We start from the raw sequence: 24,969 nt of genomic DNA, 5'->3' as shown, positions 1-24,969 counted from the left end.
AGGGTAGTCTGTAACCCCACCTCCCCACCACCAGAGGAGGGTAGTCTGTAACCCCACCTCCCCATTACCAGAGGGTAGACTATAACCCCACCTCCCCATTACCAGAGGATAGACTGTAACCCCACCTCCCCACTACCAGAGGATAGACTGTAACCCCACCTCCCCACCACCAGAGGAGGGTAGACTGTAACCCCACCTCCCCACTACCAGAGGATAGACTGTAACCCCACCTCCCCACTACCAGAGGATAGACTGTAACCCCACCTCCCCACTACCAGAGGGTAGACTGTAACCCCACCTCCCCACCACCAGAGGGTAGACTGTAACCCCACCTCCCCACCACCAGAGGGTAGACTATAACCCCACCTCCCCACTACCAGAGGAGGGTGGACTGTAACCCCACCTCCCCACTACCAGAGGAGGGTAGACTGTAACCCCACCTCCCCACTACCAGAGGATAGACTGTAACCCCACCTCCCCGCTACCAGAGGATAGACTGTAACCCCACCTCCCCACTACCAGAGGAGGGTAGACTATAACCCCACCTCCCCACTACCAGAGGAGGGTAGACTGTAACCCCACCTCCCCACTACCAGAGGAGGGTAGACTGTAACCCCACCTCCCCACTACCAGAGGATAGACTGTAACCCCACCTCCCCACTACCAGAGGAGGGTGGACTGTAACCCCACCTCCCCACTACCAGAGGAGGGTAGACTGTAACCCCACCTCCCCACTACCAGAGGAGGGTAGACTGTAACCCCACCTCCCCACTACCAGAGGAGGGTAGACTGTAACCCCACCTCCCCACTACCAGAGGAGGGTGCTGAGCAAAAATGTGCGTGTGTTTATACCTGAATGTGAGGTTCCACTTCTTCAGTAGAATCTCTCCATATTGTTCCCTCATCTCCAGCAGCATGTCAAACAGCTGGGACACTGGAAAACCATAGCCCTGGGACACACACACAGATACACACACACAGATACACACACATGCCGTTAAAACAACATTGAGCATGCATGTTGAACGTTAAATATCATTTGAGTGACCTTAATCATTGAAATATTGTTGTGGCATCGTCAAGTTGTCAAATACTGATACAGTGTACATTACATTACATTACATTATTGTTGTGGCTTTAACATTTTCATTCTTACAGCAGCAGTGAAACTGTTTTACTGACGCTATAAAGATGACAGACAGGCAGGAAGACACATCAAACAGGCGGGTAACGCCAGGCAGACAGGCGGGTAACGCCAGGCAGACAGGCGGGTAACGTCAGGCAGACAGGCGGGTAACGTCAGGCAGACAGGCGGGTAACGTCAGGCAGACAGGCGGGTAACGCCAGGCAGACAGGCGGGTAACGCCAGGCAGACAGGCGGGTAACGCCAGGCAGACAGGCGGGTAACGCCAGGCAGACAGGCGGGTAACGTCAGGCAGACAGGCGGGTAACGCCAGGCAGACAGGCGGGTAACGCCAGGCAGACAGGCGGGTAACGTCAGGCAGACAGGCGGGTAACGTCAGGCAGACAGGCACCCTGACACACTAACCTGCAGTGTGTCTGCAAACAGCACAATGAGGTTCTTGAGATCCAACACCAAGTCAGGATCAGAGCAGTACGACTGGAAACAGACAGAGAAGATCAGACAGGAGTGTCCCTATTAAGGAGTGTGTGTTCCTTACAGAGAATGTGTGTGTATTACAGAGTGTGTGTGTGTGTGTTTCTTACGGAGTGTGTGTGTGTGTATTACAGAGTGTGTGTTTCTTACGGAGTGTGTGTGTGTATTACAGTGTGTGTGTGTGTGTGTGTGTGTGTTTCTTACGGAGTGTGTGCGCAGGGCTGCGATGGTCTTGGACAGTGCCAGCTCCCACAGCTCTTCAACATAAGCCCTATTGACCAATCCCTGGGTAGTATGAAGTATATGGTCCTCTACAACAAAGAACCTGGACATAGAGACAAAGATGGAGAGAGAGAGACAGAGGGGGAGAGAGAAGAGAGAGGGAGGGAGAGAAGTATATATAGAGACAAAGAAAGAGGGAGAGAATTACAACAGGAATGTACTAAACTAAAACATGAACTTCACTATTATACAGACAGAGAGAGGGGGAGACACAGGGGACACAGAAAGGGGGAGAGAGAGAGTGAAAAGGGTGGGGGGGGGGCTGGCTGATGGGATGTTTGGAGAAGCACGGGTCTTCTCTGCGCCAGACGCAGAACATTCCCATCCAGACTAATAGAATAACAGGGATATGCCACCTCAGAGCCCATGGACCATCAATCCTCATTCAGTGCCTTCCTGTGTGCATCACAGAGCGAGGACGGAACGAGACAAGAGACGGAACGAGACAAGAGACGGAACGAGACAAGGCTGGGGCTAAGGACGGAATAACGGAACCTTGAAATGGATCGATGGACGAGTGGGGGATGAGGGGAGGAAAGAAGAACTTACCCGATGATTTGATTGAAGAATCTCCTGTATCCATCCAAAGTTTCATGCTAGAGAGAGATGAGTGAGAGGCAGATCATTATTATAAGAAGCATCCTTATTGCGGTTGTTGTTACTTTAGGGGATATCGACGATGTGTAGAGCGTGGTCAGAGGGGATATCTACCATGTTAGAGTGTGGTCACAGGGGATATATACCAAGTTAGAGTGTGGTCACAGGGGATATATACCATATGTAGAGTGTGGTCATAGGGGATATCTACCATATGTAGAGTGTGGTCAGAGGGGATATCTACCATGTTAGAGTGTGGTCACAGGGGATATATACCATATGTAGAGTGTGGTCATAGGGGATATCTACCATGTTAGAGTGTGGTCAAAGGGGATATCTACCAATGTTAGAGTGTGGTCACAGGGGATATCTACCATGTTAGTGTGGGGTCAAAGGGGATATCTACCAAGTTAGAGTGTGGTCAGGGGGGATATCTACCATGTTAGAGTGTGGTCAAAGGGGATATATACCATATGTAGAGTGTGGTCATAGGGGATATCTACCAAGTTAGAGTGTGGTCACAGGGGATATCTACCATATGTAAAATGTGGTCAGAGCAGATATTGACTATGTTAGAGAGCGGTTCGAGGGAATATCTACCATGTTAGAGTGCTGTTGGAGGAGATATCTACCATGTTAGAGTGCGGTCAAAGGGGATATCTACCATGTTAGTGCGCTGTCGGAGGAGATATCTACCATGTTAGAGTGTGGTTGCAGTACAAGTCGAGCCTGTTTCCTCCTCTGCTTCCTGTAGTAGTTCTCAAACTCTTCCCGGGCTCCCTGAAGAAGAAAAAAAAACTCAAGATACCTGGTGCTGTAGCAACAAAGATACAGTTGCCCAGACAACATTAGGGTCGCCACAAGGTCTTATTTGGGTAATCAACTGGAGAAGGGATTTTTTCTTGATTGCATAACCCAAATGGCGATTATCCAATCACAACAATTATGCACATACTGGAACTCAATCACGGTACTCTCCATCCACAGAACTGTCCGAAGGCGCAGTTGGCCTGGACAAAAGCAGCATGTGGAACGGTGCTCTGCTCACGTCTCCGTTCTGAAACCAAACCCACACTGCAATCCCAACACCAAACGGCACAGATCCAGTGAAACACACTGACATCCTTTACCAATCAACGACTTGTTGAACGTTGAAGGAGAACCTGAACGTCTCTCTGACAATGCCACGCAGAAGAGACATCTATTCAGTAAACAAAGGTCGGCAGAATGGACATGGGAAAAAGTCAGAAGTGCAACAGTTTAAGGCTTCCATACAAAGCAATACAGCAAGTGTTTTCATATAAAATCGTTTGATACTGAGGTACAAAGGTGTTCTTATTCAGGGACCATCGCAGTCTTGACAGTACAGTCCCTGGTGTTGCCATCCCACTTCAAAGTCTGCAGCTTATCAGTCACTCACAGACCATTCCTGCCCTTCACATGGACATCGAACAGTGGCACCAGTCTGGGGCCTTATCTCCGCTAGATGAGACCTATCTCAGGACCAAACCAGGACCCACAGTAACGCCCCACCCCGCAGATAAGACACTAGAGCTGGCCTGATAACCAGCGGCCAATCCCCCTCTCACAACCCCAGGGCCAAAACCACACCGATTCATCTCTGTCACGCTGTTATAACAAACAACGCCACGGACAACAGAAGTTCAACAGAGATCGGACAGCAGAGATAAAGTGCAGGGCTTCCTAACAGAAAAGACGTCCTCGGACGAAGGCTTTTCAGCACCTTGGCAGTCCTGGCACTGAGAACAATGTCTATTGAATGTTGGGAACAGGGCTCAACGCTGCAAACCCTCTGGTGCACAGTAGCAACTGTCCCTCAGAGAGAGTCTGAAGGTTAGAGAGGGGGGAGGACGGGGAGGAAGGGGAGAGGGCGGAGGAAGGAGAGGGGGAGAAGGAAAAAGAGAATAATGAAAGTGACAGAGAGGTGAGACGCAGTCTAATGAATAGAGAGAATGTTGCTTAACCTCAGATACACAGTGGTGGTGGGGGGGGGGGGGGGGGGTTTAAAGTGGGGGTCCTGGGGAAGGAGGGGGAGGAGTTAAACTGGGGTACTGGGGAAGGGGGGGTAAAGTGGGGGTACTGGGGTACTGGGCAAAGAGGGGGGGGTGAGGTTAAACTGGGGTACTGGGGGGTGAGGTTAAACTGGGGTACTGGGGAAAGAGGGGGGTGAGGTTAAACTGGGGTACTGGGGGGGTGAGGTTAAACTGGGGTACTGGGGGGGTGAGGTTAAACTGGGGTACTGGGGGGGTGAGGTTAAACTGGGGTACTGGGGGGGTGAGGTTAAACTGGGGTACTGGGGGGGTGAGGTTAAACTGGGGTACTGGGGGTGAGGTTATACTGGGGTACTGGGGGGGTGAGGTTAAACTGGGGTACTGGGGGGGTGAGGTTATACTGGGGTACTGGGGGGGTGAGGTTATACTGGGGTACTGGGGGGTGAGGTTAAACTGGGGTACTGGGGGGGTGAGGTTAAACTGGGGTACTGGGGGGTGAGGTTAAACTGGGGTACTGGGGGGTGAGGTTATACTGGGGTACTGGGGGGTGAGGTTATACTGGGGTACTGGGGGGGTGAGGTTAAACTGGGGTACTGGGGGGGTGAGGTTAAACTGGGGTACTGGGGAAAGAGGGGGGTGAGGTTAAACTGGGGTACTGGGGGGGTGAGGTTAAACTGGGGTACTGGGGGGTGAGGTTATACTGGGGTACTGGGGGGGTGAGGTTAAACTGGGGTACTGGGGAAAGAGGGGGGAGGCCTACAGAGCAAAGTTTCACAGTTAAATTAGTTACACAATAAGGAAGACAATGTTACAAGTGTAGTAAAATGTTTCTGTTTCTGAACTAAACAGTCATTAAATAGTCACTGTATAAAACTGTATAAAACGTCCCTAAGTAAAAACATTTAGAAATACAATGGGAAAGTTGAAGCCAGGAAAGATGGGGTCCAGGATGTGTAACAGGCTAATTAAACACACATGAATACAATCAGCGCTGAGGCCTGGCAGTGACTATTAAACCTGGCCTTTCTCAGAGACTTGATGGTGACTATTAAACCTGGCCTTTCTCAGAGACTTGATGGTGACTATTAAACCTGGCCTTTCTCAGAGACTTGATGGTGACTATTAAACCTGGCCTTTCTCAGAGACTTGATGGTGACTATTAAACCTGGCCTTTCTCAGAGACTTGATGGTGACTATTAAACCTGGCCTTTCTCAGAGACTTGATGGTGACTATTAAACCTGGCCTTTCTCAGAGACTTGATGGTGACTATTAAACCTGGCCTTTCTCAGAGACTTGATGGTGACTATAAAACCTGGTCTTTCTCCGAGGCTTGATGGTGAATATTAAACCCGGGCTTTCTCAGAGACTTGATGGTGACTATTAAACCTGGCCTTTCTCAGAGACTTGATGGTGACTATTAAACCTGGTCTTTCTCCGAGGCTTGATGGTGAATATTAAACCTGGCCTTTCTCAGAGACTTGATGGTGACTATTAAACCTGGCCTTTCTCAGAGACTTGATGGTGACTATTAAACCTGGCCTTTCTCAGAGACTTGATGGTGACTATTAAACCTGGTCTTTCTCCGAGGCTTGATGGTGAATATTAAACCCGGGCTTTCTCAGAGACTTGATGGTGACTATTAAACCTGGCCTTTCTCAGAGACTTGATGGTGACTATTAAACCTGGTCTTTCTCCGAGGCTTGATGGTGAATATTAAACCCGGGCTTTCTCTGAGGCTTGATGGTGACTATTAAACCCGGTCTTTCTCTGAGGCTTGATGGTGACTATTAAACCTGGCCTAGCCAGCTGTATTGTGTCTTTTATCTGAACCAAGACCAGACTGCCTGAACTCTCCGGCACCAAGAGGGATATCTAAACCAGGACCCAACAGGTCCAATTAAGTTTACTGAATGTTGGAAAGCCAATTAAGAAAACAAATTAAAAAAACTACTCAGCGATCCTTTGACCAAAGAGCTGTGTTAAGAACCGAACAGTTCTGCCTGTGTGAATGGGGGTCGTTTCAGGAGGAGATTGTTTCCATTCACCTCAGAATAAAGGAGCAGCTCGCCCAGCAGTGAGAGCATCTGACACACCTGAAGGAGGTGTTAAACTACGAGTTAGAATGTGTTGTCAGTGAACTCACCTGGTAAGATAACAGTAAAGCATTGTTTTAAAAAGGAAATCTCTCTAGATTCTGGAGGGTCCATATGCAATAAATTGAGATACAATCATTTGTGGAAATCACACACAACCCCCCGTATACACACACGTGCGTGCGTGCGTGTGTATAATATAGTACATAATTTAGTTTTCTCTGCTTTCTGAAATTTTGAAATGTCTCCTTGTTGCTGTCATGGTGAACAATATGCCTGTGTTCTCCTGTTGCATGCGCGCACGCACGCACGCACAAGTTAGGACCACTGTGCAGTGTTCGCCTTTAAAAACCCACAGATTGTTTAACACTCAAACACACACAAACACTTCTCCAATCATCTAACTGCCAGGTATCAATCACAGGAGACTCCATGTGTTCTGGTCTACTTAACAGAGAACACACTGCCTTCATCTGTTGTGCAAAGGTTTCAAATGTCCTCCCTAGTCACGAAATGCGATGAATAGGATGATTAGGCTTATGATTTGTATCAATTATGTAGATGTGTGTATTTAAGTGGTATAAACAGTCATTGGTAAAGAGATCTGTATGTAGTGTTGAGTTCAGTGTGTGTTGGCATCCCTCTGTCCTTCACCCAATGCCCCTCTGGCACAAAGACATCCATTTAATCTGCCAGACCAACAGTTCTCCTCTGGGGTCATGACACACACACACACACACACACACACACACACACACACACACACACACACACACACACACACACACACACACACACACACACACAGACACACAGACACACAGACACACAGACACACAGACACACAGACACACAGACACAGACACAGACACACACACCAGCTCATAGATGCATAAAGCCTGAAACAATGGAGTGAAAAACAGGAGCAGGAGGGGGAGAGAGATGGAGGGGGAGGTAAAGATGGAGGGGGAGGTTGAGAGAAAATAGAGGAAGAACACAAAATAACTAAACAAACCAAGGAAGGAATGACAGAGGGGAAAACAGGAGGAAAAACAGAGCGAAAAGAACGAGTGACCCTGAGGTTAAGGAGGTCATACCTTTCAACACCTCACCCTTGTTCTGCCGCTCCCCCTCTTTCCTCTCATTCACTTTCTCTCCTGCCACCCCACCCCCCAAAGCCGTGGTTCAACTGGTGAACTCCAGTTCAACCTCTCTCTCCCCCTCTCATCTCTCCCTCTCTCCCCCTCCCATCCTCCTCTCCCTCTCTCTCTCTCTCTCCCCCTCCCATCCCTCTCTCTCTCTCTCTCCCCCTCCCATCTCTCTCTCTCTCTCTCTTCCAAAATCTCTCTCACCTCCCCCTCTCTCTCTGTCTCTCTGTCTCTCTCTCTCTGTTGCAAGGGCTGCCTCCTGCACTCTGTCACCTCCTGACAGCTTTCTCTCTCATTTCCTCCTCCACATCTCTCCCTCCCCCTGTCTTTTCCTCCCCTCTTTCTAAAACCCCCTCTTCTCTGCACCCCTTTCCTCCCCCCAACCGACATAGCCGTGCACCTCTTTATCCAGACTAAAAATAGTCTCAACTCAAGAGCACACGCAAGTTGTGTTTCACAGCAGCCAAAAGGTCATCTGTCATAGCTGTTGCCTAAATATTTCCTCTGTGAACTTTGACAATCAGACGGAGCCCTCCCCACAATGCAACAGGGTACGAGTGTTGGTCAAAACCAAAATCATCAGTAATCAGACCATGTCTGAGCAATCGGGGCATCAAAGCCATTGACAAATGAGATATTTGCTTTCCTTTTATTTCTGTCCCGGCTCCGACTCAGCCAATCAGACGGAGCCCATTTGTTTCTGGGAGTGGTCAGAGCGGTTCCATCATTCACACAACTAACTATAATTTAGTAGAAATCATCAGGTAGTTCAACCCGGACTAACGTCAGAGAAGACATAGTGTCACCGTGACTGGAACACGGTGTTCAGTTACCCAGGTAACACTCAAAACGTTTGTCTCTCAAAAAAAACACAATGTCAGGACATTTGTCAACAAACAATATTACTTGGAAAATCTCTTAAAACTTTAGAAACATTACACATGTTCACTCCTTAATTATGGCTAACAAATCTGAGCTGCTAGCCTCATATATCTTTTTTTTATTTATCCACCAGTCACAGCAGCCGGTGAACCAAACAGTAGAGGTTCTGGTTGACCCAGACTCCCAGCTCCGGCCAAGCACCACAACACCACACCCACGGACATTTGTTTCTCCTCTGCGGTGAAAGGTTCGGCCGATCCCTGGAAAGTTCAGTCCTGGAAGTCCTCCTCACCAGACATCATGCCTCCCCCATTCACTGGCCTCTCCTGGTCATGACCCCACAATCGCTCCACAACCCGTGCACACACACAGTCACGCCGCACCCCCCCCCCACCCATACAGTGAATGGAGGATGACACGTGTGGTGTAAATCATTACAGTGCGCGGTTCAGACAGGATCACCCAAACACTGGAGGCCCGGAAAAAAACAACGGAACACACACACACACACACACACACAGTTACGTGGCGGGGGAACAGAAAACTCTTCTGGAAGTGCTTACACATAATTTCTCCCTTAACCTTGACTCTGACATGGTGGGCACGGATACACACACAGGGAATGGCCTTAGGATCAGAACAGCGCCCCCCGAAGGTTACGAACCGCGCCGTGATCCGACCAATCTAGTGGGGGCTGGAGAAACGGGCGGCGCAGCACTGTGGGCATTTTATAAAGCCTGTGAAACTAAATAAACAGCCAACCTGAATAAAAAAGACACACTGGAAAGACAGGAGAAGGGAGAGCGACTGAGAGAACGAGAAAGAGGGAAAGGAAACCGTGTGGATGTCTACCGACTCACCAGAACAGTGTAGATGTGGAGGCAGCAGTACACTGGAGAGAAGTCCACCAGCTCCTGGGCTCCCGGTACCTGGGGGGGGGGTACAGGGGGACAGGTTAACATCCTGCTACGACTGGGCCTTGTGATAGACCCCCCCCCGTTCTGTCTATTGGGACAAGGGGAGTGGAGGGGGGGGGGGGGAATCACCCACGAAAGTAGATGCTAAGAGAACAACTTGACCCCTTGACTGTTAGAACATTTCCAAAGGTTCCCGGGGTCAAATCGGCTTGTCCAAATAGACGGCCCTGAACTAGAGGCTCCTAGCAGCCTGTGGTCACGGGGACAAAGAAACACAGACGCCGTCCTACAAGCCCTGGCACCGTGGAATGTCCCTAAAAGCTACCACCCTCAAAACAGCACTAATGTGGAAACAAAGGAAACATACACACACACACACACAACAATAAGAAAACAAACAGAAGAATGTTCCGGTGTTCGGCGCTTGACCACCATGTACACATGGGGGGGGGGGGGTGTCAAGGCCGGGGGAGAGAGGTTGGAACCGAGGGAGTCGACAGGAGGTCACGGGTGGACGTGAGGGCGAAGCACAGTGCCTGGGTCAACACCGAAACATGGTCAAGAGTTCAGGGTTAGACCAGGGCAGCGCTCGTCCCAGGGTGACGGACAGAACCGGTGGGAAACCGGTGTCCCCTGGTGTCAGGGAAAGGGTGACCAAGTTGGCAGGACTTCCCAGGAGAACAGAAAAACGTGTTGACCTGCCCTCCGGTGAAACAGTAAGCAACCTCCCATGGGAAGTGGTCCCTCTGTTTCTCCTCGACATATTAGAACACATGGATGGTAACGTAACTCAATAAATGACACTGAAATTAACCTCATATCATACAACCATGCATTGGGTGTGTCAAGACAGGGCTGTAGATCCCCTGACGGGACCCTGGGGTTCTCAGAGACTTCTATGAGAGTATTTCCGTCAGATGTTGGGGTGGCGGGACCCTGGGGTTCCTGGAACACTATGTAACACCCCCCCCCCCTCCTCCCCAACACACACACATACCTCATCATCCTCATCATCCTCTACGTCCAGTATTCCAGAGTCCTGCTCAGTCACTGGACTGCTCCCATGTCCATCCACCTCAGTCGCCGCCCCTAGTCCCGCCTCCTTTCTGAGCCGTCTACCTACCGCAGCTCTTTGGACATGTGCCTGGAAAACACACACACACACACAGCTGTTATCCTACAACACCTGCAGAATGTTTTTGTGAAATCGCTGCAGCAGCAACATCATGCAGCCAATCAGCTTTTCTCCAATCTTGTTCTGTCAAATACTCCTCTCTCCACCTCCTCCTCTCATCCATACTGCTCCCCTCTCTTCTTTCACACCTTTACGCTCTTCTGTCCCTTGCCGTTTCCCTCTCCTCCCATCCACACCAAAGTAGAACAAGCATTAGTTCATGAAATGCTCTAAAACATGGGTTTTAGATACTTCCCAAAAAGGCGGACTTTCAGACATTTTCTTAAGATTAGGGGGAGATAATCTGGTTCCACCACAGTGGATGACAGAGAGAAGTTGGTTCCACCACAGTGGATGACAGAGAGAAGTTGGTTCCACCGTAGTGGATGACAGAGAGAAGTTGGTTCCACCATAGTGGATGACAGAGAGATGTTGTTTCCACCATAGTGGATGACAGAGAGAAGTTGGTTCCACCGTAGTGGATGACAGAGAGAAGTTGGTTCCACCGTAGTGGATGACAGAGAGAAGTTGGTTCCACCGTAGTGGATGACAGAGAGAAGTTGGTTCCACCGTAGTGGATGACAGAGAGAAGTTGGTTCCACCACAGTGGATGACAGAGAGATGTTGTTTCCACCATAGTGGATGACAGAGAGATGTTGTTTCCACCGTAGTGGATGACAGAGAAAAGTTGGTTCCACCGTAGTGGATGACAGAGAAAAGTTGGTTCCACCGTAGTGGATGACAGAGAAAAGTTGGTTCCACCGTAGTGGATGACAGAGAAAAGTTGGTTCTACCACAGTGGATGACAGAGAGAGGTTCTGACTGAGCTGATCAGGAGTCGTCCTCCTGTGGAGGTGGGATGTCCCACAGAACAGAGGTGTCAGAGAGAAGAGCTCAGGGTGGGCTGTGGGGTTTGATCATAGCATGAAGGTAGGGAGGGGAAGTTCTCCTTGCTGCTCCGTGGACAAACATGTTGTCGTAGTGGATGAGAGATTCAAATGGAAGCGAGTGGAGTGCGAGGAGGAACAGGGTTACATGGGAGGACCATGGCATTCTGGGTAACACGCAGGGGTTTGAGGGCAGACGTAGGGAACCCCACCAACAGGGAACATTTGGCCCGCTTCCTGTGGGAGGAAAGGCTGCATTCAGCGCTTGGTGCCGAGTGTGACCGTGGAATCCCCAGCGGCTGCTCAAGGGAGCAGAGGACAGAAGCGCCGTTCACGAGAACGTGGTGTGTCAACAGGCCAAAACCCTCCCCCCACCGCCCCTGCCGCCCTCCCCAGCCCCACGGCCCCATCCTCCGTCCCGACAAAAGCCATAAGTGCCCCACAGAGAATGCGTGCGCACGGGTCCTGCTCCACACTCAGGTTGTCGCAGACCGAAAGAGACCGAAAGACAAGGAGCCAAAAAAACCTGGATGAAGGAATGCGGACGTCAGTCCTACGTCCGACCGAACCTCGGAACCGACGTCAACGCCAGCCGTCTCCTTGACAACCAACACTCAGCCATCGCCAACGGAGGCCGGAGTCCTTGGAGGGGGAGCGACAATAGGAGCACATGAGGAGAACCGGCCCAGGCCAGGAGTGGACCGAAACCTGAATGCGTGTGGGCGGGAATGTGGGCGCCCGTGCGTGCGTGCGTCATCCAGGGCATTCCCAGAGAAAGCGCTGCCTCTCAGTTCTGTGGGGATCCACGTTGTTTTTCTGTTGAGTTTCTAGTGGGACGTAGTTTTGTGTCGCACTTCAACACCAGGTACGTCAGAGGCTGACGGAGGCCAGGTGGGCGGGGCCTGGGGCAGGAAAGGGGAAGAATGGAACGGAGGAGGGGCGGGGATACACCTGTCCGGCTGACCTCTGAACTCTGCCACGGTTGTTCTTTGTCCAACAAGCAGCTCAGAGACGTAGGACAACCTGGAACTAGATACTGGTCATCAATCTTCCTCCACTTCACAGACGGAGCAATGTGGTTCCCATTAAGGTGTGTGTGTGTGTGTGTGTGTGTGTGTGTGTGTGTGTGTGTGCGCCCCTACTGAAAATTCACCCAGTGGCACTGAACTTTCTCCTAGTGAACTACGGAAGGCAAAAGACAAATAAAGAAAGGAGAGAGAAAGAGGTGGAGAGAAAGGGATAGACTGAGAGGACAGGAGCCCAACAGAAAGAGAAAAAGACAGGCTGCATTATTTGGACGGTTTCCTCTCCTCCTCTCCACCCCCATTCCTTCCTCCCTCTTCCCCAAGCCTCCCTCCCTCCTCCCCAAGCCTCCCTCCCTCCTCCCCAAGCCTCCCACCCTCCTCCCCATGCCTCCCACCTTCCTCCCCATGCCTCCCACCTTCCTCCCCATGCCTCCCACCTTCCTCCCCATGCCTCCCACCTTCCTCCCCATGCCTCCCTCCCTCCTCCCCATGCCTCCCTCCCTCCTCCCCATGCCTCCCTCTCCACGCCTGTGGCTGCAGACAATGGCCCCATTATAAGAAGGTCTGGATGGACGATAGTATTTATTTTCAGAGACCGACTTCCAATGTCACCCTAAACCCCAGGTAGTGCACTTAATTAGACCAGAGTCCATAGGAGAACTAGTGTACCACTTCCCACCAAAGTCTATAGACGTATTTAAACAGTCACTGAGCTTTAAGTCTGCCTGTCTGCCTGCCTGCCTGCCTGCCTGTCTGCCTGTCTGCCTGTCTGCAACAACCAACTATTAGTGCCCTGGTCTGATGGGAAAAAGACAGTGATGGTGAGATGAAGTGGAAGTGCCTGGAAGGAGGAAGGAGGAAAGGAAGGAGGAAAAGGAGTGCCTGGAAGGAGGAAGGAGGAGAGGAAGGAGGAAAAGGAGTGCCTGGAAGAAACACAGATGGTGGACGAAAGGATATAATATAGAAGTACAGGGATTAGAAGGATGGAAGAAAGGCCAACAGCAACAGACCAAAAGACAGACAGACCAAGACAGACCACAAAAGGGACAGACCGACCACAAGAGAGACCGGCAGAGAGACACAGGATTAGACAAAAAAAGACCTTACACTCAGACAGACAGATGTAATGCAGTGGTTCTATTTGCAGTGTTCTATAATGGAACCCAGTAGTTCTATTTGCAGTGTTCTATAATGGAATGCTGCAGTTCTATTTGCAGTGTTCTATAATGGAATGCTGTAGTTCTATTTGCAGTGTTCTATGGGTTATTACAGTTCAGACGTGGCACTCCGTTCCAGGCCAACATTTCACGGGGCTTACAAGCTGGAAGGACCAAATTACCCTCTGCTCCCTTCGGAGGGCACGACATGTGACTATACATATGGTTTTGGTCCAATTAAGTGCACCACTGACTCCGGTACAGTAACGTACAGCAGTATCACAGAAAAGGAAGTCATTTAGGACACACTAACTCCCTCACTAACCAGGTGCAGATATCATGCCGTCGACAGGTGGGAGTGTTTCAGGATGACATGCTAAGGTAGACAGATCGTAGATCTTTGATCAGGGAATTGCTATTTTTGTCTTCAGGCAGCTACAGTGCCACCCCTATGCTTTACTGACACCTATAGGACACCAGTGGAATTACACCAGAGGATAAAGGGTATATAGCAAGGCTGTAGGTTTTAACTCCAACACTGTTCCAGGACATATACACTGCTGTAGGTTTTAACTCCAACACTGTTCCAGGACATATACACTGCTGTAGGTTTTAACTCCAACACTGTTCCAGGACATATACACTGCTGTAGGTTTTAACTCTAACAATGTTCCAGGACATATACACTGCTGTAGGTTTTAACTCCAACACTGTTCCAGGACATATACACTGCTGTAGGTTTTAACTCTAACAATGTTCCAGGACATATACACTGCTGTAGGTTTTAACTCCAACACTGTTCCAGGACATATACACTGCTGTAGGTTTTAACTCTAACACTGTTCCAGGACATATACACAGCTGTAGGTTTTAACTCTAACACTGTTCCAGGACATATACACTGCTGTAGGTTTTAACTCTAACACTGTTCCAGGACATATACACTGCTGTAGGTTTTAACTCCAACACTGTTCCAGGACATATACACTGCTGTAGGTTTTAACTCCAACACTGTTCCAGGACATATACACTGCTGTAGGTTTTAACTCCAACACTGTTCCAGGACATATTCACTGCTGTAGGTTTTAACTCCAACACTGTTCCAGGACATATACACTGCTGTAGGTTTTAACTCCAACACTGTTCCAGGACATATACACTGCTGTAGGTTTTAACTCTAACACTGTTCCAGGACATATTCACTGCTGTAGGTTTTAACTCCAAACCAAGGGAGATCTACCATCCTTCTCTTCTTCCCCAAACACGTCTGAGTGAGTGAGCATCTTGTGCCTCTTTGGATTTTAAAAACCAGAAATGGCTTTGTTATGACTAAACCTGCATCTGATTATCAGAGAGAAAGAAAAAAGGGGAAATAGTGAGCGACAGAGAGAGAGAAGGATGAAAGTAAATTAGTGTTGTCCTGCCACACACACACACACAGCCTAGTAAACCACACACACACACACACACTCTAATGTTGTGGGGACAGAAAGGTTTTGTCCACTTAAAACACTACCTTATCCAGCCCTGATTCTTAACTTAATACTGGTAAGGTTTTCTTGAATTTAAGTTGGTTTACATCACAGGACTTCTGGTTGGCTGCAAGCAAGCAAACACACAGACGCCTTTCTGTCCAACTCTCCTCCGTCCCTAGAAGCCAGGGGACAGAGGAGGGGACAGAGGACGGGACAGAGGACACACCTGTTTCATGGCCGTCTCTCCGATCTTGTTGCTGTGTTTCCGTATGGACTCCAGGAAGTCTCTGAGCTGAGACATGGCCGTGTCTTTGATCAGAGTCCTCACACGAGGGATGTTCTCCGCCATGATCGAACAGAACCGGTACTGGCCCGCTCGGGGAAGACATGTCTGCTCCAGTTGTTCTAGGGTCCGCAGCGCAGGGTAATACCTGAACACACACATACGCACACACACAGAGAGAGAGAAAACAACTGGTGATGACCCACTTTGGGAAGACAGGTCTACTCAAGCATCTCAGAGTTCTGCAGCAACCCTGGGTAGTGAGAAGAAACATGTTGACACAAGTACAAAACACTCCAACTACACAAACATAAACTCAGAAACCAAAGGGCTTAACCGGGATCCCACCAACTATCCCTTTAAGGAGAGTAATTCTCCAGAACCACTGTGAACAAACAAATAACATAATTTGGTATCCTGTCACTGAGACGTACAAACATAGACAAAAGCATTGCACAACCATGATTTCAGCACGCACGCACGCAGGCACACTTGCATGTGCGTGTATTGGCCGACCTCTCTGTGCTCTGCTAGTCAAACAGACAGAGAGAGAGGCAGAGATGAAACGACAAACAGAGAGGCAGAGATGAAACGACAAACAGAGAGGCAGAGATGAAACGACAAACAGAGAGGCAGAGATGAAACTACAAACAGAGAGGCAGAGATGAAACGACAAACAGAGAGGCAGAGAAGAAACGACAAACAGAGAGGCAGAGATGAAACGACAAACAGAGAGGCAGAGATGAAACGACAAACAGAGAGGCAGAGATGAAACGACAAACAGAGAGGCAGAGAAGAAACGACAAACAGAGAGGCAGAGATGAAACTACAAACAGAGAGGCAGAGAAGAAACGACAAACAGAGAGGCAGAGATGAAACGACAAACAGAGAGGCAGAGAAGAAACGACAAACAGAGAGGCAGAGATGAAACGACAAACAGAGAGGCAGAGATGAAACTACAAACAGAGAGGCAGAGAAGAAACGACAAACAGAGAGGCAGAGATGAAACGGCAAACAGAGAGGCAGAGAAGAAACGACAAACAGAGAGGCAGACAGACAGAGACCCCATTTAATTGTTACAACATTGAGTAGGACTATTATATTATTATCTGTGTCTCCATATGTGGCAAGTCTAGCCATGCTAATAACACCTTCTTAATGGAGTTAAGAGCAGTAGCAAGTGGGAGGGAAAAGGGGAGAGGCAGACAGGGAGGGAGAAAGGGAGAGGACAGAGGGAGGAAGAGAGATCTGAGAACAAATGTTAGAAAAATAAATGTTTACCTTTTCAGTCTCATCTGCTCCTGTAGTTTGCTGTACATCTCCAGCACTGAAACAGATAAATATAATATAAACATAGACCTGTATAAATATAGATCTACCTGTATACAGATATCTATCAGTATACAGATACAGCTCTGGAAAAATTTTAGAGACCACTGCACATTTTTCATTCCTTTCCAAAAAAAAGTCAAAAAGGAAGGTTTTGAGTGAGGAACAGAAACGTTCAATTTGCAGTGGTCTCTTAATTTTAACCCTTCTGTTCCTCACTCAAAACCTTATTTTTCTACTTTTTTGTAGATAATAACATGTGATGGTCTATGATTCACCTAACCCTGTCTATAATAACATGTGATGGTCTACGATTTACCTAACCCCGTCTATAATAACATGTGATGGTCTACGATTTACCTAACCCCGTCTATAATAACATGTGATGATCTACGATTTACCTAACCCCGTCTATAATAACATGTGATGGTCTACGATTTACCTAACCCCGTCTATAATAACATGTGATGGTCTACGATTCACCTAATCCTCTCTATAATAACATGTGATGGTCTATGATTCACCTAACCCTGTTTATAATAACATGTGATGGTCTACAAATTACCTAACCCTGTTTATAATAACATGTGATGGTCTACAAATTACCTAACCCTGTCTATAATAACATGTGATGGTCTACGATTTACCTAACCCCGTCTATAATAACATGTGATGGTCTATGATTTACCTAAACCTGTCTATAATAACATGTGATAATCTACGAATTACATAACCCCGTCTATAATAACATGTGATGGTCTATGATTTACCTAACCCCGTCTATAATAACATGTGATGGTCTATGATTTACCTAACCCCGTCTATAATAACGTGTGTGTGTGAGAGTCTACCTGGGAGACAATGCGTGAGTCTGTCAATAGTCGTGGCAATATTTCTCTGTTGCAGTCGACACCGTCTCAGGTCATCCATGCAGGACACAAGCTAAAGAGAGACACAGACAGAGAGACAGACAGGAGAAAGACACAGACAGGAGAGCAATACAGAGAGACAGAAAAGAGAGAGTCACACAGACAAGAAAGAGAGAGACAGAAGGGCAGACAGGACAGAAAGACAGAGAGAGACAGACACACACAGAGGGACAAACGGTCAAAAAGAGACAAACAGGCAAAGATAGTCTGTCACTAGGAAGTCCCCTAAACCTTTGGCATATTTAAAGTGTATATGTCCAAATTTAAGTCATTATCAGATCAACAGTATTGTTTCAATCAGAAGGCTGTGATGTCATACCCCTTTACCGTCGTCCTGAAGACGCTGGTTGGTGTCAGTCACCTGACTCTAAAAACAGCCAATCAAAGAAAAGAGTCAGTCAGCACATTCATGTTTTCATCCCTGCCTTTAATTAATCCCCCGCTCTTCTGTTCATACTAATTATGTGCTTCGGTTGCACTTTTGCATTCAGTTTACAGACCTTGAGTTTCTGGGCTTCTGCCCTGACTTTAAGTAACTCTGTAATAGAGTCCACAAATCCTTGGAAGTGGTGGTTACACATCTTCTCAATGTCTCGGTCATGGTTCCGGATCCTTCCGTCCAGCTTCTCCATGAACAGGCCATGTTCTTGTCCGTCGTACACTGACCTGGGAAGAGTAGAGGGAGAAATGATCATACATTATGACAAGCAGACACAGAGGGAGAGACACGGAGGATGAGGTTTCTTATTAAGATGAATGCGCCACATTAAGGCATGCTGCCCTTCCACCACCAATCCAGCAGGTGGCAGCATTCCCCTAAGAATATAGCAACCAGACATTTCCAATTTATTCGGAATCCATACAGAAAGATTTAAGATTGTTACAGTCTTTCGATTTAAGATAATTATATATTTTAAAAAAACTATGACGATGATGATGATAAGCATACAAAGAACACAAACTTTTCATTAAAAGTATTAAAAGGTTATTGTATTGAACAGTTAGTAATACATATACATATATTAAAACTACTACAACTGTAAACTGCTCTTGGGTGACCTAGAACTGAAGCATAGCGTAACTGATCAAATGCTTGATTGAGTTGAGATTGGAACGGGCTCAAAGGGCTCCGCCCACTCTACTTAAATAGGCAGAACCACGGTGGCGAGGCCGAACGGCCAGATCCACGGAAAACCCTGCTGAAGATGCCACCCCACTCCTGATTCTGCCTCCTCCAGCCTACCCCCCACATCCACACTGGTGATCCAGACACATTTAAGTGGCTCAAATTAAAGTTTGGCAACATCGAACTCATCGCCCAGGGTTGGGCACACACACATGCATGCACGCACACACACACACACAAACACACACCTGAAAGCGCAGTAACATACACACACACCCATACACGTGCGCACACACACACACACACACACACACACAAACACACACCTGAAAGCGCAGTAACATACACACACACCCATACACGTGCGCACACACACACAGACACACCTGAAAGCGCAGTAACATACACACACACACACACTTCCTGTGAATCAGGAAATGCCAAACCAGTACAATGGAGAGGGTCTGACGCCATCACAACATCCTCCTCAAAACAAACATCATGTCAGTTGAGGTGAGAGGAAAAGTAGTCTGATGGGTACGCTGCTTCTCAGTCCATTCTGTCTTTGCCACCTTCCTCTCTAATCATATCCAACTGAATCAGCATTTATGTCTCGTGGCGACCACCCCCGACAGGCTCCCGAGCTATTCTCCTTTCACCACTTAGTCCAACCTTTCAGTGCCGTGGGTCGCCACTTCAGAATGCACATTCACATGAGAATCTCAGTTTGCACTGCAGGAACCCACGCCACCTGATGGAGTCGCTAGAGGTCAGTTAGCACTGCAGGAACCCACGCCACCTGATGGAGTCGCTAGAGCTCAGTTAGCACTGCAGGAACCCACGCCACCTGATGGAGTCGCTAGAGCTCAGTTAGCGCTGCAGGAACCCACGCCACCTGATGGAGTCGCTAGAGGTCAGTTAGCACTGCAGGAACCCACGCCACCTGATGGAGTCGCTAGGACTCAGTTAGCACTGCAGGAACCCACGCCACCTGATGGAGTCGCTAGAGCTCAGTTAGCACTACAGGAACCCACAGCACCTGATGGAGTCGCTATAGCACAATGAGACCAGGACAGCCATGCCCCCTGCATGCTGGCCAATGGGCAAGAGCCTTGTGGTGTTCCAGTCACCCGTCAGTTAGCAGCACGATCAAAGCTAAGACCTACATGGGTTGTCAGCTTGGTGTTAAAAAACTGTCCCTAAAACAGCTGGGACACACACTTCCTGCTTCCTACTTCCCTCCTATTGGTCCTGCACACACATTAACTGCCAGTTAAACCCACTGTACCAACTGTGATTTGAAAAGGACACGCCTGAACTATGTCTGCGAGTACAATCAACCGAGGTGAGGAGAGCCGGGAGAGGGAAGGCATTCCATTCCTCCAGTCATTTTCTAGACATTGATTTGCATGATTCGGTTTCTAAATGTATTGTTGCTCTTGACAGTTCTTCATCAGGTTTTCTGAAAATAAACCAGGGGAAAATAAAGTTGCAATAATCAACTTAAAAAAGTGTGCCCGATTTCTCCACAAGTTCAACATAACCTCTCTTCTTAGGTTTTCTGAGAAAGTCAAATTGTGAGAAAGTCAAGTATCTGTCAGCTTACATTACTTCTTATTTGCTAGTAACTAACACACATGGAGTGCTTAAACATGAGTTATTATTTGCTAGCAGCTAACCATGCATGAAGTGCTTAAATGTGACAGTTATTATTAGCTACCAGCTAACCACGTATGGAGTGCTTAAACGTGACAGTTATTATTAGCTACCAGCTAACCACGTATGGAGTGCTTAAACGTGACAGTTATTATTAGCTACCAGCTAACCACGTATGGAGTGCTTAAACGTGACAGTTATTATTAGCTACCAGCTAACCACGTATGGAGTGCTTAAACGTGACAGTTATTATTAGCTACCAGCTAATCACGTATGGAGAGCTTAAACGTGACAGTTATTATTAGCTACCAGCTAACCACGTATGGAGTGCTTAAACGTGACAGTTATTATTAGCTACCAGCTAACCACTATGGAGAGCTTAAACGTGACAGTTATTATTAGCTACCAGCTAACCACGTATGGAGTGCTTAAACGTGACAGTTATTATTAGCTACCAGCTAACCACGTATGGAGTGCTTAAACGTGACAGTTATTATTAGCTAGCAGATAACCACGCATGGAGTGCTTGAACGTGACGTTATTATTAGCTAGCAGCTAACCAAGCATGGAGTGCTTGAATGTGATGGTTAGTATTAGCTGATATCTAACCACACGAAGTGCTTAGATGTCAGCTAATACCGCCACACAAACAGACAGTGGAAAAACTAGTTGAATCAGGAGTGCAGATTTTGAATGAAGATATCTTTTTAAATCAATAGCATCAAAACAGATGGGGTAAAGTCAAAACTGCATTTTGAAGATAGTAGCTGGTAGCCTGATACTAGTAAAAGGTTTATAACAGACTGCGGCAGAAGACGTCGTCAAATACATGCCCCTTCAGAACTGTTCAGCAAACTACTAATTGGGTGGTGAGCTACTGGCAGGAGCCATAGAGTCATGACATCCTCAGCAAAGTTCTCCCGCTGTGCATGCATTTTTTAATCCAGGCCAGGTTTCACAAGGAACTCACAGAACAGTATTTCACAGAACAGTATTTCACAGTCACGCTGCTTTTACTTAAGGACCATGCACACGTTCCCGTTTTGGGAAACCAGGTCTGGGTCAAGTTTACGTTGAAATCCGACCAGAACAGTAGCAGTTGACGAGTCCTTACTATTGCGGTCACAGGCTATCTTTGGTGTTCGGCAGTCAGTGACCACCGCTGGCGTTTAGAGGGGGTCTGATTCTTAACCATGAAAGTATAGTTTATTATGAAAGTGTGAGGTATAACAAACCTAGCTGTTGCTAAGAGCCGGTCTGGTTTATTAACATGGTCCACGCCTGGCTTGCAGAATCAGACAAACATAAACCTTTCAGTCACCCTGTAATGGGGTGGGACAGAAGGTGAAGAAAGTGGGTGTGGCCAAATGAGAACTGCAGCTGTGTCCATCCATATCCTCCAATTCAGCAGGAACAGAGGGTTGGGTGTATAGAGACCCCAGGTCTAATGGGAGAAGAACATATCACCCTGCTGTGGAATTCAGCATGGTCAGCACGTCAAGTTAATTGCTAACTTGAACAACACCCTCTGGAAAACCCGTCCGGCAGTAGAAAGATTAGTTTCCAACTGCTCATCGCTAGGCCTCCAGTGTCAATCAGCCAGAGGAAGCAGCGTAATCCCGGTGAAAACCAAGCATCAAGTCGGATTGAAAATAGAAAAAAAAGAAAAGATTTCACACAGAGAGCGAGAGAGAGCGAGAGCAACTCCACCACATGTGCTGAGTCATAGATAACATGGCTCCTAGCTTGGTACTGTGCAGCCTGAGGGTGGTGACTGTTGTTGACATGTTGAAGTATCTGCTGGCAGACAGGAGACCACAGCTGATACAGTATTTCTATCTCCACCACAACGTCTCTGACAGCAAATTCATTAGGGACCCAGACTCAGGAAAGGTAAAAATACAACTTACAACAGAAACCTGAAAGAAAACAATAATGTACAATAAAATTTTTCTTTAAAAAGCTAAGTTGACCATGGTGTAGTCAAATATTTTTCTTATTTTGATGACCTATGCCAGATCCTTCGCAACCCAACTTTGGCCAGTTTGAAAGACAACAGACTTTGGCGACGCCCGGCTAAAAGAACCAACGCATCCTGGGTCCTGGAAAGGGGCGTTAAGGCCAACATCTTGGCAAACTGAAAGGAAATATAGCAACTTCCTGCAATTTGACAAATATCATGGACACAATCACATTCCTAGATAGAGACGGAGCGCGGAGAGACAGGCGCGCGGAGCGCGGAGAGACAGGCGCGCGGAGCGCGGAGAGACAGGCGCGCGGAGCGCGGAGAGACAGGCGCGCGGAGCGCGGATAGGCAGGGTATTTACTACTTCTGCCGTCTTGAGGCTGTATAAAAAGCCAGTCAGTAGTACAGAACAATGACATGCAGGCATTTGGTTTCGGCAAACTTAACGGAACTAACATTAATTAAATAACAGCCTGAATGTCAACATAAAAGCCTCAACAATAATAACTGTGTAGAAATACATCAGTTTCAATACCATCTCTGTTCATTTACACCTAAAAGGGACCATGAGCAGTGGCTTTATCCAGACACAAAGTATTTATTGCACACATTGATTCTTGAAGGATATCACCACTCAAGTCTGGTTTAACTGAGAAAACCCATTCAGAAACCGGGGCCATCGCTGTGACATCACAAACGGCCAAGCCATCATTGGGACATAAACAACAGGGTAGTGTGAGGTCAGTGTTGTTTGAAAGACAGCTGTGGAACTGTCTTTTGCAAGAAGTCTTTCAAACTTGGCAGACATGGGAATAAAATCTGTGGAATCCCATTGAGTGAAAAACACAAAAACGCTGTGAAAACCTCCAACAAATGCCCGGCATTTCTCAGTTCTGTTTGGTCATTTAGCTCACGACAGTCCCGCAACATTAGCCAGTAACTTCAGGTTTACTGCTCTAACAACAGACCGTATTTCAGTTGAATTTCCTCACATACTTTCTGCACATGGTGTTGTTGTGAAATTGGTCTTAAATTGAATTCATAGTGACATTAAAGTCTTAAAACATCTTAGATTTAGCTTACTGAAACCTGCAGATACACTGTGGAGTGCCTTTAGGGAGGTTTCCTACTGAGATGTCATTGCAGATCATCCATTGGTTGTTTACGGGGGAGGGGGCTGCTGTCACTGCGATTGACACATTTTGAGACATTGCTGTGGAGTAAAGTTTGTCAGCCCACAGGAGCCCCCTAACGGCCTGGGGCCCCAAGCAGTTCCCTGCCTCACCTGTTCACATGCTATACGTCTGGTTCTGTGGATCTGAATCTACAACATGCATGTAGTCTGCAGAACAATAAGCACGTTTTGAAAATAACAGGAAAATTACCTTAACTCTGCAGTTCACGTGTGCGTATTGAACCATATGGGGCGTATCAAGCAGTTCTATAACAGACAGAGGCAGAGTGTGTGTTTGTGTGTTAGAGAGCGATAGAGTGTGTGTCAGATGAGCACGAAAAAAGGGCGCAGCACATCACAGTGATGCCCACACCCAGCTGAGTCATTACACACACACACACACACACACACACACACACGTTTAGTAAAATCCTCATGGGGACCAGAAAATAGAAATTGCATGCTCCCTTAACCCTAAATCTAACCATAACCCTAACCTTAACCTAATCTAACCCTAACCTTACCTCAAAGTAATATTTATGCCTAGACTTTACCTAGATGTAATGCCGGAAATTGACTTTTGCCTCAAAAAAGTCAGCAAAGAAAAAATCTGGTTTTACTATACTCACGGGGACATTTGGTTAGACCTAAAACACGCACGCACGCACACGCATCAGCAGAGCCAATATTGGCTAATGCTTCCAAGTCACCAAGAGCTGCCTAACAGAGGTGGGGCCCCCCTCCACCAGGGTGGTGTGCGCTAGGGCGGTGTGTCTGTATGTGTGGTACCAAATAGCTGTAGTTCTGTTATTACTGTTCCCCGAAGGAGGTGATAAACATTCACCACTGTAACAGGCGTTCCCCGAAGGAGGTGATAAACATTCACCACTGTAACAGGCGTTCCCTGAAGGAGGGAATGTACATTCACCACTGTAACAAGCGTTCCCTGAAGGAGGGAATGCACATTCACCACTGTAACAAGCGTTCCCTGAAGGAGGTGATAAACATTCACCACTGTAACAGGCGTTCCCTGAAGGAGGGAATGCACATTCACCACTGTAACAAGCGTTCCCTGAAGGAGGGAATGTACATTCACCACTGTAACAAGCGTTCCCTGAAGGAGGGAATGCACATTCACCACTGTAACAAGCGTTCCCTGAAGGAGGTGATAAACATTCACCACTGTAACAGGCGTTCCCTGAAGGAGGGAATGTACATTCACCACTGTAACAAGCGTT

At 47.7% G+C, this 24,969-nt stretch overlaps 1 protein-coding gene across 4 annotated transcripts in view; it reads right to left on the bottom strand.

Annotated features, from left to right (window-relative positions):
- The window catches only part of exoc6b (exocyst complex component 6B), a 59,816-nt gene that overhangs the window by 28,345 nt on the left and 6,502 nt on the right, over nucleotides 1–24,969 (bottom strand). For all 4 annotated transcript variants that reach the window (XM_034290372.1, XM_034290373.1, XM_034290374.1 and 1 more), the window contains exons 2-13: nucleotides 18,310–18,475; nucleotides 18,129–18,176; nucleotides 17,732–17,822; nucleotides 16,833–16,878; nucleotides 15,495–15,699; nucleotides 10,548–10,694; nucleotides 9,494–9,562; nucleotides 3,194–3,277; nucleotides 2,450–2,496; nucleotides 1,823–1,943; nucleotides 1,550–1,621; nucleotides 853–950 (exon numbers count right to left, since the gene is read on the bottom strand). In XM_034290372.1, coding sequence (XP_034146263.1) covers nucleotides 853–950; nucleotides 1,550–1,621; nucleotides 1,823–1,943; nucleotides 2,450–2,496; nucleotides 3,194–3,277; nucleotides 9,494–9,562; nucleotides 10,548–10,694; nucleotides 15,495–15,699; nucleotides 16,833–16,878; nucleotides 17,732–17,822; nucleotides 18,129–18,176; nucleotides 18,310–18,475 — 1,194 coding nt within the window. The remainder of the gene's footprint in view (nucleotides 1–852; nucleotides 951–1,549; nucleotides 1,622–1,822; nucleotides 1,944–2,449; nucleotides 2,497–3,193; nucleotides 3,278–9,493; nucleotides 9,563–10,547; nucleotides 10,695–15,494; nucleotides 15,700–16,832; nucleotides 16,879–17,731; nucleotides 17,823–18,128; nucleotides 18,177–18,309; nucleotides 18,476–24,969) is intronic.

The sequence above is a fragment of the Esox lucius genome, chromosome 24 (assembly GCF_011004845.1).
Source record: "Esox lucius isolate fEsoLuc1 chromosome 24, fEsoLuc1.pri, whole genome shotgun sequence".
NCBI lineage: Eukaryota > Metazoa > Chordata > Actinopteri > Esociformes > Esocidae > Esox > Esox lucius.
This window is presented reverse-complemented; position numbering and strand designations above follow the sequence as displayed.